The 15105-nt window shown below is 35.5% G+C and overlaps 1 protein-coding gene and 1 pseudogene across 1 annotated transcript; both read right to left on the bottom strand.

Annotated features, from left to right (window-relative positions):
• LOC143557400 (F-box protein At4g22280-like) lies at window positions 1–1992 on the bottom strand (annotated as a pseudogene).
• Window positions 1993–5480: 3488 nt separating this feature from the next.
• Window positions 5481–6554, bottom strand: LOC143557415 (uncharacterized). Its single transcript, XM_077046491.1, has one exon. The coding sequence runs from the start codon at window positions 6552–6554 to the stop codon at window positions 5481–5483; it is 1074 nt and encodes a 357-aa protein (XP_076902606.1).
• Window positions 6555–15105: the final 8551 nt, after the last annotated feature.

Genomic DNA, 15105 nt, shown 5'->3' with positions numbered 1-15105 from the left:
TTAAACAAATTGAATCCGGCATGATTTGGAGCTACGTTATAAGTTCAATACCTGCTCACGCATCTTTGTGTTGATTTTACGAGCATTCATTGTCAAACTCTCCAACTTATCCGCGCTATTCAACAGATATCTTATCAACTCAAACTGTTCTGGTGATACGGTTTCTTGATTATCAATAATAATCTCCTTCACTTACAACGTAAACAAGCCGGTACCTCTGCTGGCGGGTTCCAGCTCTCGTTTAAAGCACGTGCATGCGTGCCAGGATAAAATCCCTATAGATGAACACAAGAATAGATTACATATTTCCATTCAACCTCCAAAATGACAGCAATTGTAAAGATCATAGTGAACAGAACATATATTCATAAGTTAATGAGTTAGCTTTGTAACTTAGACAGTATTTGGGACACGTAAACTTACATCTGAAAAGGTAATATGCTCAAGATTAGGCATTTTATTTAAGAGGACCAGAAGCACCCTCCAGCCTAAACTAGCTTTGATTTCAATCACAAACTTAACCACTTTAGGGAATGTGGGGATGTAAACACCATAAAATTGGGATAGAGACTGCAAAAACGAAACAGTCAGCATCATCATCTGAATCCAAAGTTTTTATCTTGTTTTCATAATTATTTCAGTATTCGTTCTTGCTTGCATCAAAAGTTTATTTGACTGTTTCCATTTTTTTGTAGCCGTGAGAAAGAGTTACGGTAATCTCACGGACCCACCGATACCCTATGAAAACACAACTTGCGTTGGAAAGGTCGCCTTCAAGGGGGTTGATGGCGAAAAACCAGTCTAGCAGAGACTCAGGCGCTCATCACCCCCTTGAAACTACCAACTGCATGTTTTATTTAAAGGAAACTTAAATGAGCGATTTATTCAGCCATAACGATTTACAGTTTGGATAACCAACTAAATATCTTAAATGGATCAAACTTTGAATATAAATGAATAAACATACCATTAAAGACCTATGATTTAGTGTCTGGATTTTGACAGACGTGAGGCACCTAACGATTTGAGGACCAGGATAAGCTTGTTCTACGTTGATGTGAGCTTCGGTAAGCGCCGAAGGCTTGGTCAAAGAGTAGTGTGATGACATAAAGTCCAATACTCTAAGGTATTCCAGATTAGGGGCATTGATAGCAACCCTAAGATTCTCATTAACACACAACGCAAATGATATCCTTAATGTCTTCAGAGATGTTGATATGACCTCAAATGTATCCATGTTATCAAACAGACCGTTTAACAATTGTCTCTCCACAAACAACTCTTCCAAAACCGGACAGCCGCAAATCAGATTCTTAAAACATTTATTGCAACGATAAACAATAGATATTAGATTGACCGTCTTTAAACATGGACACAACATCTCGGCTTCATGAGGCACATTTAGCACAAATTCTCCACGCAAAGTTAAACTGACTAGAGTAGTGCAAGTCTTAAACAAATCCCAGCAAAATCTAAACGTAAATCTATCCGCAGGAAACCTGAGCTCAAGCTCTTGAACCTTACACTGGACAACTTTACGAAGCCAACCACTAACACGGTCATAACTACAGTTCTTTGAACAGTAGAGATAAAACCTTTGGATCGGTATATTGCCACGAAGATCAAGGGCTTGATCGACCAAGTCATGAAACCTGTTGATTTCTTCTGCCGTCCAGCAGAAGGGCATCACGAGATGAAGAATGGGGAGAAGTGCCCACAGGTTCTTCCACCTTTTTGACAGAATTCGTGTTCGTTGTGCATCTGGTAATGGAATAACTGACAGGATTTGAATAAGCAGCGCGTCATGCAATCTGCTTATTAAATCTGCTTTCACCATAACTCTGTTTGAGTGTGAATTCATGGTTTGTTGCAGAACTAAGAAAGATGGTTCAAATCTATTGAAAACTGAAACAATTTGCAGAAATTCTGAATTGGGGGTTTTAGGTGCAGATGAAATTATGGAATCACAGATGTTTTAATTTCTGAACTCAGGAGGTGACCGGATTAATTCTCGTTATCTGATTCAAAGCTTTGCATATATGGTATAATTATATTACACCATATTTCTCTTATCACACTGTTTGTTAGTAACATTTAAGCCAAGTTTTTGAGCATGAATTTTTTTCTTTATTTGTTATTGATTTTTTACTTTTTGGCTTTTTACATTATTTAATTTCATGTTAAAATGATTACAATCCGCAACCCCATTTTAAATGGCAACACCATCATACTAAAAAAATTGTTTGGGTCTTAGAGATGAAAATATACTAGGAACGACCCGTTGAACCCTATTAAAAAACTCCATAGCCTCTCAGGGGCTAGAAAAGTATTGAAAAAAAAAGGGTAAGCACATGTTGTACTCCAGGACTTGTGAGAAAGAGAAACAAGGATCACTATGGTCGTGTTATGTTTTTGTTGTTAATTAGAGAAAATAATAAGTAAAGATATATAAAATGTACTTCGAAATTAGTTAATGTTAGCATATCGAATTTTCTTTTGAACTAGAGGGTTGTATTGCATAAGTGCATAACATAATTACATGTTGCCCAAGATATAAAAATGAATGATTAATCAATGAAAACAAGAAGATAACAATTTGCAAAAGGTATATGATCTTTATTGATTTGAGGGTATATATATACCACATACATGTTCGTTCAAGTCTTTTGATCTTAGTGCTAATTACAAATTTAGTCCTTCTACAATACACAAATATAAAACTAACTAAAACATACTATGACATATTTACATAAAACATAGTCCTTCTACATGAAGAGAGTGCCACAGTTTGTTGCTTCTGTGTGCACCAAGTTATGGGAGAATTCCCAAAATAGAACACTATCCCCGTAGTGCCTTTTCCTTCTTCAGTATTAACACCATAACTGCTATCACTATAACCAGTTATTTTACATCCTCCATTCCTCTTATAAGTTATACCAAAGTCTTTAGTGCCTTTGATAAAACGTAGAACTTGATGAATGGCTTTGAAATGGTGTTTTTTATGTTCTTGCATAAACCTGCTGAGTAAACCAACTGAATATGACAAATCTGGTCTAGTGTGAAGTAATATCTTAAGCATCCAATTAGACTTCTAAATTCAGTGGGATCAACCGATTTTCCACCTTCGGTTTTAGTCAAGAGTGTACCAGGGTTCATAGGGATTTTGGTTTCATTGCTATCCAACATTCCAGCGTTCTTTAGAATCTTTGTAATGTAACTGGCTTGCTTGATAGATATTTCACCCCCTGATTGGGTAACTTCTATACCAAGATAGTAAGCCAATGACCCAAGGTCACTCATCTCAAATTTTTCTTCCATTTGAGATTTGAACGAGTCTACTTCTTTCTTTGAAGATCCAACAAGCAAAGTAGAGGTTTTGCTTTTCTTTGTATAGACTGCATGTTCAAACGTACATTTCTTAAAATCAAGTGATTTTAAATTGTGACCAAGTTTCACATTCCATGTACGTGGCGCTTGTCTAAGTCCGTATAATGCTTTGGAAAGTTTGTAGACCTTTCCTGCATCTTGTGTTTTCACAAATCCTTCGGGTTGTGAAACATAGACTTCTTCCTTCAGTTCGCCATGTAGGAATGCGGATTTTACATCAAGGTGATGTACTTCCATCCATTATAAGCTGCAAGAGCTAAGATGAGACGAACCATTTCTATGCGGGCTACATGGGCAAAGACTTCATCAAAGTCTATACCATGTTGTTGTACATAGCCTTTTGCTACCAAACGAGCCTTATGCTTTATTATTTCCCCGCTCGCATCTCTTTTGGTCTTGAATACCCATTTTAAGCATCACTGGGTAATTTGGTCAATTTCCAAGTATTATTCTTATTGATTGAGTCTATCTCAGCTTGCATAGCCTCAATCTATTTCTTGTCCTTGGCTGTCTCCTTGAAATTATGAGGTTCTTCTTCAGCCAGAAAAAGTTCGTTAACATCAGTGTTAATCTTTTTGGACCTTTTATACACATCTCCCAACGGTTTAAAACCTCTAAATGGTGTATGATCAAAAGAGTCTAATGAGCTATAAGTAATTGGTCTATATTCAGCAACCTCGGCTTAATTTGGCTCATAAACGTATGTTGGAGGTGTGACAGGATTGCTAGGAGAATTAGGGGATAATGGTTCTTTATATTCTTGGTCATTTTCTTTCGTATATTTATCCTCTCGAGTCACAGGGATTGTTTCATTGTTTTCTTGAGGAACATCATTAAAGTTATCCTCAACAATGAAGTCTACCCATTCAGGTTCCTCACTACCAACTTCATTCATGTACTCTTTCCAATTCCATGAATCCTTTTCCAAGAATTTTACATCTCGACTGATGCAAATTCGTTTAGTATTGGGATGGTAAAGTCTATATGATTTTGATCCTTCCTCAATTCCAAAATATACCATCTTGACACTTCTATCATCTAATTTGGCAAGATGATTTGATGGTACCTTAGCATATACTACACACCCAAAAACCCTTAAATGTTTTAGGTTTGGTTTTCTACCTTTTAACGCTTCAAACGGTGTAGCATTCGTTAGTGCTTTAGTTGGGATTCGGTTTAAAATGTATATGGTATGTCTTACAGCTTCACCCCAAAAGTTTTGAGGCATTGACATGGCCTTCATTATGATACGCGTAGTATATAACATAGTTCTGTTTCTACGTTCAACCACACCATTGTGTTGTGGTGAATAGGGTGCTATAAGTTGCATGGCTATACAATTATCTTTACAGAACTGATGGAATTCACTCGATGTGAACTCTCCTCCTCTATCAGTTCTTAACATTTTTTATTTTATTCCAACCTCGTTCTCCACCATCCTTTTAAATTCTCTAAAGACTTCAAAAGATTGATCTTTAGAAGTTAAGAAATATACCCACATATAACGAGTACAATCGTCTACAAGTAAGAATATATATTTCTTTCCAGAATAGGTAGGTGGTGATATAGGACCACAAAGGTCTCCATAAACCAAGTCTAATGGTTTAACAGATTTAAACTTGGCTTGGTTCGGGAATGGAGCTCTAATGTGCTTTCCCAAGAGACATGCGTCACAGACTTGACTTGCATGCTTAATGTGAGGAATCCCTTGAACCAAATTTTTTATGAGTCATTGACTTTATCGCGTCAAAGTTCAAATGACCCAACCGAGCATGCCACAGCCACGCCTCGGCATCTAATTTGGACAATAAACAAACAGGTTCACCAATTTTCAAATTGATATTGTAAAGTCTATTCTTTGAGCGTGTGATTTTCATAAGCAATGTTTGATTATGATCATATAGAAATAAAGAGTCACGTTCCAATAGAACTTTACAGCCGTTTTCTGTTAATTTTCCGAGGCTCAGAATATTGCTTTTCAAACTTGGAATGTAGTAAACATGAGATATAATTCTTTGTTCCTTATTTTTACATTCCAACAGAATTGAGCCTCGCCCTTTAATATCTACAAACGAACCATCACCAAAACGAACTCATCCGAAGATCTTTTCGTAAAGTTCTTTGAAATGATTTCTATTACCAGTCATATGGTTACTTGCACCATTGTCTAAGTACCATAGACTTTCATTTGTGGACATATGTTCACTAAGAACTGCCATCAACAACGTGGGTTCTTCGTCCTCTTCCACCAAGTTAGATTGATCATGTGTTTGATCCCTTTGAGGACACATGTTGGCATAATGCCCACGTTGCTTGCATTTATAGCACTTAACCTTACTCAGATCTCTTTGAGTTTTCTTAGGTTTATTGTAATGGGAATATTGAGATGATTTTTCATCCTTATCAACATGTCTTTCCTTGCCATCACGCCAATTCTTTCGTGATGCATTGAACCTCTTCGGTCCATGACTTCCAAAAATTTTCCCATGACCCTCATTCTTGTCATGGCGTGTGAACAAGAGTTTATCCTGAGTGTCGGTCACAACTCCTCTTTTGGATTTAATCCTTTCCTCATAGGTTTTAAGCCTCCCGATAATATCGTCCACGGTTACTTGCTTTAGATCAGTAAATTGCTCAATCGAACCAATTATATGCAAAAACCTATCGGGCATTAAGGTTAAGATTTTTCTTACTAGCGTGGTTTGATCAATCTTTTCACCACAACTAGTTGCTTTACTAACAACATTTGTTAGTCTTAATGTGAAAGAATCAATAGTCTCATCATCTTTCATTTGTAATTTATCAAACTCAGACTTAATGCTTTGCAACCGTACTTCTTGCACTTGTGTTGCACCAATATGTCTGGTTTTTAATGAATCCCATACCTCTCTTGCAGTTTTACAGTCTGCAACTTGTAGGAGTAAATATTCGGGTAAAATTTGAAACAAGTAGGCAATAGTATATTTGTCTTTCTTAACATCTATTGATGTTTCTTCACTGGGTTCTATCATCTCCCAGAGGCCATTTTCATCTAGCATGGTCTTCATTCGAATTGCCCATGTTGTATAGTTAGTTGATTTTAACATAGGGCATTGGAAATTCGAAAATGATGATCCTGATTCTTTATGTGTTACAATAGCATTATTAACCTTTGGACCTTCTGACATGGTTTTCTTTAGAGATAATAATACTTATTATACACAAAGTATAAATTATACACAAAGTATAAACAAGGTTTTAGATAATTAAGTTTAACCTTTTAAACTTATAAGAACCGTCTTTAAAAGTTTACATCAAAACTCGGTTATGAAAACAAATCACGAATCCTTATTCGTATATAATTAAACCACTACACTAACAGATTCCAACGATCTGATTTTTGGTTTAATTTTACCAAAATGATTTCTAAATAAAGAGTAAATCTTTATTAGATTTATGACCAATGATTTCAACAATTAATATTTTGGTTTTCGATATCAAATCATGTATTTCAAAATACTTGGGGTACCTTTTTTTTTAACAAAAAAAATCATATGTTTGGGGTTTCTTTCCCTTGACCGTGGAAAAGAAATTGGTGCAGCCCCGTTCTTAATTTTCGTAGAACAGAAACACAACCAACAATTGGTTGGTTAAATCTCAAACCTTTGATTAAACAAACTTTAAATTAGGGGTGTATGGGTGCCCCCTTTTTTTTTGTTCCCGGCGTACAACACAACAATCAACTTTAATGGCTTTTAAAGCCTTATGTCCAATGCAGCGAACAAACAACAAAACTTGTTTTTAATTTGAATTCAATAATGATTGCAATAAATATCAACAATCTGGTTAATTGATATAAACATCAAATAAAAATCACAAAGATTCTTGTAACAACCGATGTTTCAATAGTTAAAGTTTTCTAAACAGTTTAGAAAAGATCACAATGAATGTGAAACACGATTTTAATGGATTTGATTTCGATTATTCTGTTGACGTTTCAAACAATTCCACAAACAATTTGTAGAACCCAAATCGAATAAAAAAAAATTCCACAATTGATTTCAACTGAGAGCAATAAAGATGGCTCTGATGCCAATTGTTGCCCAAGATATAAGAATGAATGATTTATCAATGAAAACAAGAAGATAACAATTTGCAAAAGGTATATGATCTTTATTGATTTGAGGGTATATATAGACCACATACATGTTCGTTCATGTCTTTTGATCTTAGTGCTAATTACAACTTTAGTCCTTCTACAATACACAAATATAAAAATAACTAAAACATACTATGACATATTTACATAACTAACCCTAGACTCTAACTTGGAGGGATTAAATCTAACATTACACTGTTCATCCTATACCGGATTATTTTGACTTCTTCTCTGATGATTTCTTCACAATCTTTGTCTGCTTAAATGGAAGAAAAGTGGCGAGCTTGTGGATAAAGAAGAGCTGGATATGTGCGTTGTGGAATTTGAGTGGGGGCCTTTGGTTTGTACAAGAACTGATGGTTGAGAAGGGAGGGCGGGCATTCGTGGACGAGAGAGGGCGGTGCCCGTCTGCCTCTGTTAAAAATACTCTATGGTCCTAAGTTTATTTGACATTTTGTATGGTTGATATCGAACTCCTGTGGAAAAAAATGTAGCGAAAAATATACGTCCTTGAGTGTCTAGATTTCCAAAGACTTAAAGGTGATCATTAACCATTATCATGTAAATTCCTAACACATGATACCATTAAATCAATTCTCATCCTTTACAGAGATGTATCTTGTTAAAATACTTTTATCATAGGCACCCGATGACATGAAAAATGACAGTACTACACTATGACTATATTTCTATCCTGCGTTAAACAACTTAATGATTAGCAAGTGTTCGATCTCAACAATATATATTGTGTCGCAAAAACACCATTTAATTTACTCAAAAAGTACATAGACTCGCATAAACCATTTGCATGTATTCCAACCAAAAGATAGTAACATTGGGGAGTTGCCAAGAGTACTCACATTTTATAGAAACCGGTGATAGCGCGCAGTTTCCGCTTATCAACATTTAACCCCATTTGAGGTTTAATGCACTGTTAACCTAACTTAGGCTTAACAGCATCATGTTTTAGACCTAGTTTTAATGACTGCGCTAAACTTTCCTAAAATGACAATTACTCGAAAGTTTTGTTCCGTACTCGAGATGAGTACATTCGTGACGGCATTGGTACGCCCGTGCCAACACATTCTCAAACAACAATACGGACACACATGCTACTGGGAGATTACTTTGCTTCTTCTTCTTTCAACGAATCATACAAATTTAAGTGGTTTTTTTTCAACAAATCACACAGATAGACCATGTTCCTTCTTCCAGATGGTGCACACATATACGAATGTCTCTGTATTGATCGTTCACACGTATACGACTGTCTTCATCTTTTTCTTGGTTGTTCATACAGATACGATCCATCGTCCTATGCTTTTCTTCGAATGCTACACTGCTGGGCTCCGTTCTCCTTATTTTTTCAATTGATTGCTGGACAATCACATTTAACACACCTTCTGTCGAACAGCGGCCAACTACTCCCTCTTCTCGGAAACTTACTCTGACAAATCACAATTCTTTGTTTTTTCCTACAGTCGTTACATTCGTCTCCTCCTATGTGCTTGTTCCTCATTATTTTCCAACAAATTTATAGAAGCGGTAGGTTTTATTCTTCACCTACTAGCTTTAACTCTCTACCTTGGCTGCTTAGTTTTATCTGACTTTTCTTTTTTCAATGATGGCCTTTGACTTTTGAGGTTGTTGTTTGCTATAATTTCTTCTAAAAAAAATTCTCACGGGGTCGGAATTTTTTTTGATATATACTTAGTTATATACACAATTTTTTTCAGTTTGGTTGGGTTGTTCAGGTCAGGTTAAATTGGTATATAACTTTTTATTGGACCGATTTAACTGTACCTGCCGGGTTAGGTCACATAAAAAAACATAATACCAATAACCAAAGAAAGTACGTAAAACTGTTTTATTAAAAATGCATAATTAAAATACAATGTCTAAAGTTCTCTCTGAGTTTTCAATTTTTGAAATCTAACCATTACTTTAACATTTTTAAACATGTGTTTCTCAATAAACAAATGCAACGTACTATCACTTAAATTTTTTTCACTCATCCGCAAATCAAACTTCACGTAATTCACTGCCAAAAACATCTTTCAACGCTTGTGTTTGTGACGGGTAATATATACGAGAGCCGAATTTAATAAACGATACACCAATGCAAATAAATGGTGCTTCTCTATTTGAACCATCAATTAGAGCATTCCCATCCAACCCCCTATCCCTAAATTCAAAATTACACTAAAACACATTACATTTTCTCTCTATTTTTCAATTAAATAATATTTTTTATACATTTATCATTATCATTTCTCTTTCTTTAATTCACAACCACTTTCAAAATATATTAAAAAATTATACGGGGTGAATAGTAGCTTTTCAAATATACAGAAAAATCACTACGTGTTCTAAACTATAAAAAAATCTTAACTCACAACACTTTAAATCACTCTCTAAATTATAAAAACACCCCCTCACGGGTGTTGGATGACAATGCTCTTAAACAAGACTTGTTAAACCATTCAAGTTTTCAAACCGTGTATCTCATTTCAAACAAATTAGAATTGGGTTGGGTGTTGGGTTGAAAGTTGGGTCGAGTTTAAATGAGTTGGACTTGCTTAAAATTTGGGTTGAGATATAATTGAGTTGGGTGTTAGACTTAAAATTGGTAATAGTCTCTAATAAATTGGAAATAATATTGATATTACATTTATATAATTATATTATTAACAGTTTTCATTTATTATGGTCGATCTCAGGGTCATCTCGAAATTCCACATGAGGCGGGGTCGAATTTTTAAAAGGGTTGGCCGGAATTTCTACACCATATTAATACTATTTTTTTCATAGGGGACGGCGGACTCCCTAACTTAAGTGTAGGTCCTGCTAATGGCCCTTCTCTGCAAACAAACTCGCCTACCTTCTTCGTTTCTATTTCCTTGATCAATTCTAAACCATGGCCTTCACTGAATCCGTCCCGGTAAGGGTATGGTAACCAAATTCGTTAGGTTAGGTCTAGTGCTAATTTTATGATAACAATAATGAAACGATTGCAAACACAAACGCAATGAATTTTTACGAGGAAAAATCCTTGATCTTGTTCGAATTTCCGATACAAAAACCCCGGGTGATGACAAATCGTTAATGTGACATTCGTCAAATTCGGGTCTCGATTTTATTCGTATTTGTATTGTTTTATGTTGTAAACTGAACCGTTTTGTAAAACGAAACTCATGATATATAAAATATTGGATTTTTATGTTACCAAATCATTCCCATTTGTTCAATTTGAAAAACCTCTTTTACGGATTCGAAAACGGCTTTAAAACGATCAAAATACATCAAAAACGAAATTCCGGACGCATAACGAACCACACTTGACGAGCTGGACCAAACCACCCACCCTAAGCATGCCGCGCCGTGCGATCAGGTCAGGGGGCATGGTCGCGCTGCGCCTAGAGGGGTCTTGACGTTTTTGGACGATTTTTGTTTGTTTTGTGTTTTGTTTTGATCTTTTTTGCATAAAAACTCTTGTGTTTAACACCCATATTTGACCACCAACATTACCTTATATATACACCCCCAATTCCCTTTATTTTCCCCTGCTACAACTCCAAAAACTCTCTCAAATATCAAAGATCCAAAGTTGTTTATTTATGTGTTCTTGAAGGTTTGACTTCCAAGAGTCAAACTGAGTTTAATCTTTTGTTTTGTTTTAATCTTTTTTGCATAAAAACTCTTGTGTTTAACACCCATATTTGACCACCAACATTACCTTATATATACACCCCCAATTCCTTTCATTTTCCCTGCTACAACCCCAAAAATTCTTTCAAATATCAAAGATCCAAGGTTGTTTATTTATGTGTTCTTGAAGGTTTGACTTCCAAAAGTCAAACTGAGTTTAATCTTTCATTCTAATTAGCTTATTTAGTCTTATTAATACTTGTTAATGGTGGCACAACATATATATATATATATATATATATATATATATATATATAATACCCCTTGTTACCTTTGGTAGTTACTTCTCTGATTCAGGTCGGTGAGGTTTCGGACCTTGTAAGGCAAGGCTTCATGGAGGACTTCGTGTCCTTGATATATATATATATATATATACTTATATAACTTCTTTATACATATTATTCATGCTTAACTTCTACTCATTTTAGTTTATTTACAAGTTCCATGGTTATGAGTTCAAAGAGTCTATGCTTCGGTTTAACCGTAAATAGCTCTAGACTGTAAACCAAACTTTTGTTTAAAGACTTTGTTGTTAACTTTTTGATTGTAAAACTTAAGTATTTTAATTTGTACATTATTATACAAGTTCTTGGTTATTTGGGCATGTGAAAACTATCAAGGAACATATTGTGAGATGGAAACCAGACCAATCCGATTTTTACTCACTTAAGACACACAAGTGTGTTTTTAGATATCAAGACTTGTATATTTCTTTAAAAATAGTTTACAAGCTGACTTTAATTATTTTCTTAAGTACTTGAAAATGTTGGATCTAAGTTGATCTCATAACATAGTTTGGACCGCCAAGGTTGAACCCGTACCCCAAGCCATTAACTACTCAAACTCTTCCCGCCACAACAACAACAACAAGAAACCCAAATCCAACTACCGAAACTTTGGCGTTACCCAACCTCAACAATAAACCCAAGCTCCTCAATAAAACCGAAGGCCCTATACCGGTACTTTCCCATTATGTAACAATTGTCAATGCCACTACCCATCACACTTACCATGTCGCCAATGCACTATTTGTAATCGTTATTGTCATCTCAACACCTCATGCCGATCTGCACAACAAACCCAACCAACCAACCAACCAAGAACCACTCCTCAAAACCCCCAAAACCAACCCCAACAACCCCGAGCTTGCTTCAATTGTGGAGATCCTAACCATTTCCGCAACAACTCCCCTCGCCTCACTTTTGCCAACCAAGCCCAAACCGTGACCATACCTTACTATCAAACCCAAGCCTACCATGTTCAAACTTACCAACCCCAAATTCCCCAACTCAATGCACCACTCATCCAACCCATCCAAGCAATCCAAGCACCACCTCCACCCCCCCCCCCCCAATAAGCACCTCAAGTCAACCATGGTAATCAATGGCGAGCTTTTATGATGAACACTAATCAAGATCAAGTGGCAAACGATGTCGTGAAAAGTATGATTTTGGAGAACTATCATTTGGCTTCTATTTTATTTGATACTGGTGCCGATAGAAGTTTTATTTCTTTGAAATTTGAGTCGAAACTTGCTATGCTCGAACTAAGCTTTCCCGACCGTTTTCTGTTGAGGTCGCCAATGGCAATTCTATTACAGTCGATTCTGTCGTCCGCGATTGTACTCTCATCCTTTCCAAGCATAAATTCTCCGTTGATCTCATCCCGATGCAAATGGGAAGTTTCGTAGTAGGCATGGATTGGTTATCTTTGCACCGTGCCGAAGTTGTTTGTTTCGATAAATTCATTCGCATTCCGCTTGTCAACGGTAAAATTCTTAAAGTCTTCGGAAACACTACGCCTCGAAGGATTAATCTCATGTTATGCTCCCAATCACAAAAGTACTTATTTTTCAATTGATTGCTGGGCAATCACATTTAACAGATAGACCATGTTCCTTCTTCCAGATGGTGCACACATATACGAATGTCTCTGTATTGATCGTTCACACGTATACGACTGTCTTCATCTTTTTCTTGGTTGTTCATACAGATACGATCCATCGTCCTATGCTTTTCTTTGAATGCTACACTGCTGGGCTCCGTTCTCCTTATTTTTTCAATTGATTGCTGGGCAATCACATTTAACACACCTTCTGTCGAACTGCGGCCAACTACTCCCTCTTCTCGGAAACTTACTATGACAAATCACAATTCTTTGTATTTTCCTTTAGTCGTTACATTCGTCACCTCCTATGTGCTTGTTTCCTCATTATTTTCCAACAAATTTATAGAAGCGGTAGGTTTTATTTTTCACCTACTAGCTTTAACTCTCTACCTTGGCTGCTTAGTTTTATTTATATTTTCTTTTTTCAATGATGGCCTTTGACTTTTGAGGTTGTTGTTTGCTATAATTTCTTCTCAAAAAAAAAAATTCTCATGGGTCGGAAATTTTTTTGATATATACTTAGTTATATACACAATTTTTTTCAGTTTGGCGGGGCTGTTCAGGTCAGGTTAAATTGGTATATAACTTTTTATTGGACCGATTTAACTGTACCGGCCGGGTTAGGTCACATAAAAAAACATAATATCAAAAACCAAAGAAAGTACGTAAAACTGTTTTATTAAAAATGCATAATTAAAATACAATGTCTAAAGTTCTCTCTGAGTTTTCAATTTTTGAAATCTAACCATTACATTATCTACTTTAACATTTTTAAACATGTGTTTCTCAATAAACAAATACAACGTACTATCACTTAAATTTTTTTCACTCATCCGCAAATCAGACTTCACGTAATTCACTGCCAAAAACATCTTTCAGCGCTTGTGTTTGTGACGGGTAATATATACGAGAGCCGACTTTAATAAACGATACACCAATGCAAATGAATGGTGCTTCTCTATTTGAACCATTAATTAGAGCATTCCCATCCACCCCATTCCTAAATTCAAAATTACACTAAAACACATTACATTTTCTCTCTATTTTTCAATTAAATAATATTTTTTTATACATTTATCATTATCATTTCTCTTTCTTTAATTCACAACCACTTTCAAAATATATTAAAAAATTATATGTGGTGGGGGGGTTTTGAATAGTAGCTTTTCAAATATACAAAAAATCACTACGTGTTTTAAAATATAAAAAATCTTAACTCATAACACCCTAAATCACTCTCTAAATTATAAAAACACCCCCTCACACAATATGGGGTGTTGGATGATAATGCTCTTAAACAAGACTTGTTAAACCATTCAAGTTTTCAAACCGTGTATCTCATTTCAAACAAATTAGAATTGGGTTGGGTGTTGGGCTGAAAATTGGGTCGAGTTTAAATGAGTTGGACTTGCTTAAAATTTGGGTTGAGATATAATTGAGTTGGGTGTTAGACTTAAAATTGGTAATAGTCTCAAATTAATTGGAAATAATATTGATATTAGATTTGTACAATTATATTATTAACAGTTTTCATTTATTATGGTCGATCTCAAACTTTCATAGGGGTCATCTCGAAATTCCACATGAGGCGGGGTCGAATTTTTAAAAGGGTTGGCCGGAATTTCTACACCATATTAATACTATTTTTTTCATAGGGGATGGCGGACTCCCTAACTTAAGTGTAGGTCCTGCTAATGGCCCTTCTCTGCAAACAAACTCGCCTACCTTCTTCGTTTCTATTTCCTTGATCAATTCTAAACCATGGCCTTCACTGAATCCGTCCCGGTATGGCTTCGTTCTACCTATTTTCTCGATCACTCTTTTTTTTCTTTTTTTTCGTTTGACCGACTTGATCTTTAGCTTTGATACCAATTGTCATAATCAATAGGATCGAGCAAGACTACAACATCGGTAATTAAACTTGTGATATCTAACCACGACTCTTTCAATATAATTAAGAACGAAAACCACACACAAAACAATAC

Source organism: Bidens hawaiensis, unplaced genomic scaffold (assembly GCF_021521415.1).
Source record: "Bidens hawaiensis isolate Kalapana, Puna unplaced genomic scaffold, B.hawaiensis_p1.1 tig00018958_1, whole genome shotgun sequence".
NCBI lineage: Eukaryota > Viridiplantae > Streptophyta > Magnoliopsida > Asterales > Asteraceae > Bidens > Bidens hawaiensis.
This window is presented reverse-complemented; position numbering and strand designations above follow the sequence as displayed.